This window comes from Sinocyclocheilus rhinocerous, unplaced genomic scaffold (assembly GCF_001515625.1).
Source record: "Sinocyclocheilus rhinocerous isolate Xijiao unplaced genomic scaffold, SAMN03320098_v1.1 scaffold1343, whole genome shotgun sequence".
NCBI lineage: Eukaryota > Metazoa > Chordata > Actinopteri > Cypriniformes > Cyprinidae > Sinocyclocheilus > Sinocyclocheilus rhinocerous.
The window spans coordinates 108104-114202 of NW_015641034.1; the positions used below are offsets into that span (position 1 = coordinate 108104).

Consider the following 6099-nt stretch of genomic DNA (forward strand, 5'->3'; position numbering starts at 1 on the left):
CACACACACACACTCTCTCTCTCTCACACACACACACACTCACACACACACTCTTACACTCTCACACACACACACACACTCTTACACACTCTCACAGACACACACTCACACTACATACTATACATTTGTATATGTACATATTTACAGACTCTAAAATGAAAGACTGAAATAGACTGATGTTGATGTGTTTGTATGCTGTTGCTGCCATCTACAGTCAACAAGATCTCAGCAGCGATAGGAGGTGGAAAGACACTGTACAATCATGTTTGTAGTTTAATATTTTCCTGGTCCATGCATTAGGCTGACAGTGACAGAAACGCTGTGCTTTACCAGGATTGTCTCCAGTGAATGTTAAAGTTGTTATATTTTTGTAGGTAAAGTCATGTATTTCACCAGAACGGCTGCAGACGGCGTCAGGTCACCGGAGTCACTGCGACCACTGTTTCTGAAATATATCCATCAGATTCATCCCCGAACATTCATATAAAGACACACACACACTGATTAAATGAAGATGAGATTCAGTGGAGTTGAGCTATAAAGACTTCAGGTACAGAAAGGATTCAAATCTATATTAATTTAAATATACATACATATTGCTGAATTGGACTTAAAGAGATTTTATAATTAATAATAAAAACAAATATGTTTTATATAATTATATATAATAACATTACATAATTGTATAATTTATGTTAATTTAAATATACACACACATAAATGATTGCTTTTTATTTTAATAAAAATGTTTTGTACAAAACATATAATAAAAAATAAATTATTTTATTTATAAAAGATTCAAATATTAAATAATATTTTATAATAAATATAAATTATATACACACACATATAAAATATTATAATTTATATTAATTTAAAAAGACATGCATATTTTAATGATTTGAAATTAAAGATATTTGAAAATAATTATTCATATAAACAAATATATTTTATATAAAATATATGTATTATAATAATAGTGTAATTGGCATTAATTTAAATATGCATACACAAATATAAAAATATATTCTTTAATAAAATATATACTAGAAAATATTATTTTAATGCATATAAATTCTATAAATTATATTACCGTATAATTATATATTTAACTATTATAATACAACATGTATAAAGTATAATATTATTATATTACAATTTTTAATTATTTAATTATATCTGAATATTTTAATTGCTGAATTGGACTTAAAAACATTTTATAAAAATGGTTAATAATTATTAATATAAACAAATATATTTTATATAAAACATGTACTATAAAGTATACTGTTTTTATATACTATAAAAACATTATTTATATAAATTATGTAAAATAAAGTATATAAATATATAACACAATAAATAAATATTTTATATATAGGACTTAGACATTTTATAATAATTATTAATATAAACATTTATATAAAATACATAATAAAAAATACAATTAATTAAATATGACTGCGATTCAATGCAGTTTAGTGATAAAGACTTCAGGTACACAGATAGGCGTAGCTTGTGGGGGGGCCAGGGGGGCCTGTTACCACTGCCCTGTGTGAATGTGAATATGTAGATTTACTATAGCAAAACTAAAATGTGTTTAAAAGTACGTCTGACCAAATCCACCGGTTCGGTTTGCCCCCCCAAACTCAAACGTCAAGCTACGCCTATGCTGAAAGCTTCTTAATAATTCACAGTTTAATATTCCAGCTCAAACGTCCCGTCTACATCTGATACACGGATGATTCAAGTGGGAAAATATTCTGCAGAAAGTCATCAGAGAGTTATTCATAATGCATCATTTCTTGACATAGCAAATGCGATCTGAGAGAAAACTGAAGAGCTGCAGATCGGAGCGTAATCGCCTGTCAGAAACAGAAACATCTCAAAACAACGTGAAGTGCAAAATCAAACAATTTTACCATCTCCTACCATTCAGATCACAAACATCCCGCCATCGAGCGCTAACACTGTAGCGAAGCCTCGCCTCATGAATATTCATGAGGATGCTAACTTCTCTTCCTGGAGCGACAGTCTCAAGCTGCATTTATGATTCTACTGCAATAAAAGCAGATTTCTCTGGCTGTTCTCAGGATGTGGCTGTGCTGTTGCTCATATCTGACGTGTGCAGACGTGTGTGGAGAGACCAGGACAGAAGAGGAGGACCAGAGCGGAGTCAGAATGGACATCGAGCTCTTACAAGAGCAATACAGCTCCATCAGAGAGAAGCAGAGACGCCAAACTCAGCTCATCTGCTTCAAGAAAGGTAAGAAATGATGTTTGGGTTTGAGTGTGCAGCGAACAGGAAGCGTTCTCAGAAGGTTCTGGCAAGGTTACGAACAAACATTCTTTCAGAGGCATTAATAGAATGTTCGTTCAAAGTTATCTAACGTTCTCAAAAACATTATTTATACATCATTTACTGAAATATTTTAATAGGCATATCATTTCAGAAAGCCTGAGAACATTCAAAAGTAACGTTCCCTTAATGTTTGCAAAATGACTAAATGTTCCTGTAATGTTTTCTCGAACGTTCACATAACAAAAGATGTTTTATACAAATCTGAACGTTCAGAGAACAGAAATAAAAATTTTATAACATTAGCCAAATACAATAATTGCATAAATGAATAAACCTGTTGTGAGTTGTTTTGAAGTTAATATTTATTGCGTTTAAATCGTTTGCACTTATTGTTAAACACAGCAGAATGTCATATAATGGGGGTAAGTTGTCACACATTAAACCTAAAACTATAAAAATTTATAAAAAAGAAATCAATTTTTGTTACTTTAAATAAAATACATTTTGACTGAAGTCAAATTAAAAAAATTGTAAAAAAATTTTTTAAATTTTAAAAAATGTAAAAAAAATTACAAAATTGTACAAATTGTAAAAATTTACACAATTTACAAAATTTTGCACTTATAAACACAGCAGAATGTCATATAATGGGGGTAAGTTGTCACACATTAAACCTAAAACTATAAAAATGTATAAAAAAGAAATCAATTTTTGTTACTTTAAATAAAATAGATTTTGACTGAAGTCAAATTAAAAAAAATTTAAATTTTTTTTTTTAATTTTAAAAAATGTAAAAAAATTTACAAAATTGTACAAATTGTAAAAATTTACACAATTTACAAAATTTTACAAATTTAAATTATTTTGTTTCGGCTAGTTACCAAGGCAACATTTCTCATTTTCATTTAGTTTATATTGGTGTGCTAAAATGACTAAAACTAAACCTGGAATTATATATATATATATATATTAAAATCACACAAAAACAGCAAAATTAATAAAACTTTAACTAAAATTAAAATGCAAACAGAAAATATATAAAATAAAACTAATTCAAAATATTAATAAAAACTATAATAGTATCTCTTTTATACTAAAATAATCATGCTACAAATTAAAATATAAATAAATAAATACAATTTCCATTATTATTACCCTGGAAATTTTTTTATCAATATGCAGAAAATATAACAAAAATCAAAGGCAACATGTGACAACTTGCCCCGCCTAGATATTTATGTAAAATACTCCTGTCCTGAGTTCAACTTAAGTTCAGTCTTCATTATGTACAGTAGCTGACTCTTGTCCTAATGTTTGTCAGTGTGGTTTTATTGATATTTATTGTACTTCATATCTGCGACCCATGTGACAACTAGCCCCAGTCTCCCGTATGAGCCTCAATGAAGTCTTTTGTAAGCAGGGAAATTTAACAAATGCACTGTCACCTTGTGTTCATCTACAGCACAAAACAGTGCAGAGATAAGTGGCAGAAGTCTAGTGGACGTGGTTCCCGTGCGTCAGATCAAACGCTCTCCTTTAACAAAAGCACCAGAAAGCCTGTTTGAGTCTGTGGTGGATTCTGACAGAGGCCTGTGGCGCTCTCATCTGGACACGCACCGTATGAATCACACGACTGATGAATCCGAACACAGGAACCACAGCGACGCGTCTACTGAAGCCTCCAGCGCCAGCTCAGAGGCAGAACCCTGGAGCCCTGGAGACCAGCATCTGAACTCTCGGAAGTTCTTGGCTCCGGAGGTTTTGTCCCGTCAGCTGAGCTTCGGGAGTTATCGCTCCACACCTGCAGGCTCCAAATATTACCCCTTCCCTCAGAGGAAGAGCCTGAGGAAATCAGAGACGGCCAGGAGACTGGGCCTCTACGCCTCGCTCTAACCAAGAAACCAAGAAACTATTAACCGGACGGTCCTTCAAAGTTATCTGCTGTTCTCGAAACATTAGCACAAAAACATTATTTAAACATCATTCATGGAACCATTTTAGTTGGACGTTCGTCTAGCGTTTTTTTTTTTTTAAGCGTAACTACTTTATAAAGATTCGAAAGTAACATTCCCATAATGTTTGCTAAATGATCAAATGGAATGTGTCTGTATAATCAAGAATTTTTTTTTAAAAAAACATTAAAATATGGATATTTTGAACATTCAGAACTAACGTTTTCGTAACATTAGTAAAAAAAAAAAAACATATTTTTGACAAAAATCATGCAATATCCAGGTAACAAAGTTAGGTTATAAAGACTTAACATTGTTTTGAAATGTTTCTAAAACATTAAAAGTTTTCCAGTTTTCTTGTCGTGATTATAACATTATTTAAAGATTACAAAAACATTCTATTAACTTTATTTTTACCCAAAATATTACGTTATTTTTTTTAGATTCTAAGAGTGTTGAAACGTCTTTCGTGTCGTGATTAATAATAATAATTATAATTATGATTAATGAATAACTAAGTGACCTTACAAAAAGTCTTATTTCAGAGTAACAAAAAATACAGAATATTAAATATAGAATTTACTGTTCAATGAATTGTGGAACATTATTTAACGGTTAAATTTTTTTATAACGTTCGACTAACTTTATTTTTGCCCAAAATGTAACGTTATTTCCATGTTTATTTTTTAATATTCTAAGAACATTTAAATGTCCAGATTCTTGTTGTGATTAGAATGTTATGTAAAGGTTACAAAAAAACGTTTCTTAGAATGTTCATCAAGTGCAAAAAACATCATAAGGAAGTTCTAGAATGTTGATTGCAGAGTGTTTATCAAATATTAATAAGAGTATAAGGACATTTCATAAATGTTACATTTCATTATTTGATACATTTCTTTGTTTTTCACCAGTAGAATTCTGTAGAAATGAGCTGAAAGCAAAAACAATGGCTGTTTCGTATGGCTTTCTAGCGTGACACTGACAGATAAGCGGTTGTGTTTGATTATTGATGGTGTTGGATGATATTCATGCATATGTATATTGTTATATGTTGATATGCATTGATTTAAAACACATCAGACATGGCATTACAGGAGACTATTCATGAAACAAGAGTCACCGGTTGCATTTGCATCATATAACTAATTGTTCGTTTGCATAGTTTGCACAATCACTAATCGCCAGATCAATATTTGTATTGTGAATTGTAAATAAAAGAAAGATTATTGTAGTATGTTTTATAAGAGTATACTGTTTCAGTCCTAAATTCAATGTGTTGCCATTTCTTTGTATTTTTGTGAAATTTACTAGCAATTTCTGAGTGAAAATTGTTTCGAAATAAGTCTTACACATCTGTATTTTCAGTGTATATAATGCAAGAACAATCCCTCTGTGTAACCTGGGTAACACTGATGTTTATATGAATAAATACTGATCTCGCTGTAATTATATATATTAGCATACATTCATTTATATTAAATGAATCAAGGATTTTTTTAGAACAAGTAACAGTAGACAAAAATATATAAATTTATACTCATAAATGCCAGAGTGTACATAACAACCATTCATTAATCAAAAACTGGACCGGACCATTTCTACTTCTGCATGTGGAATTTTCATGAAGAAAAAAGTTGTGCAAGAAAAATAAAATAAAATAAAATACAATACAATTAAATTAAATTATTTTAAATTAAACAAAACAAAACAAAACAAAACTAGATTAGACTAGATTAAATTAAATTAAATTAAATTAAATTAAAAGAAAAAAGTTAAATAAAATAAAATAAAATACAATACAATTAAATTAAATTATTTTAAATTAAACAAAACAAACAAAACAAA

At 29.7% G+C, this 6099-nt stretch overlaps 1 protein-coding gene across 1 annotated transcript; it reads left to right on the plus strand.

Annotated features, from left to right (window-relative positions):
- The first annotated feature begins 2042 nt into the window (after positions 1–2042).
- On the plus strand, positions 2043–4256 carry LOC107754236 (uncharacterized). The gene is made up of 2 exons (XM_016570604.1): positions 2043–2266; positions 3765–4256. The coding sequence occupies exons 1-2, from the start codon at positions 2095–2097 to the stop codon at positions 4193–4195; spliced, it is 603 nt and encodes a 200-aa protein (XP_016426090.1). The 5' UTR covers positions 2043–2094; the 3' UTR covers positions 4196–4256.
- Positions 4257–6099: the final 1843 nt, after the last annotated feature.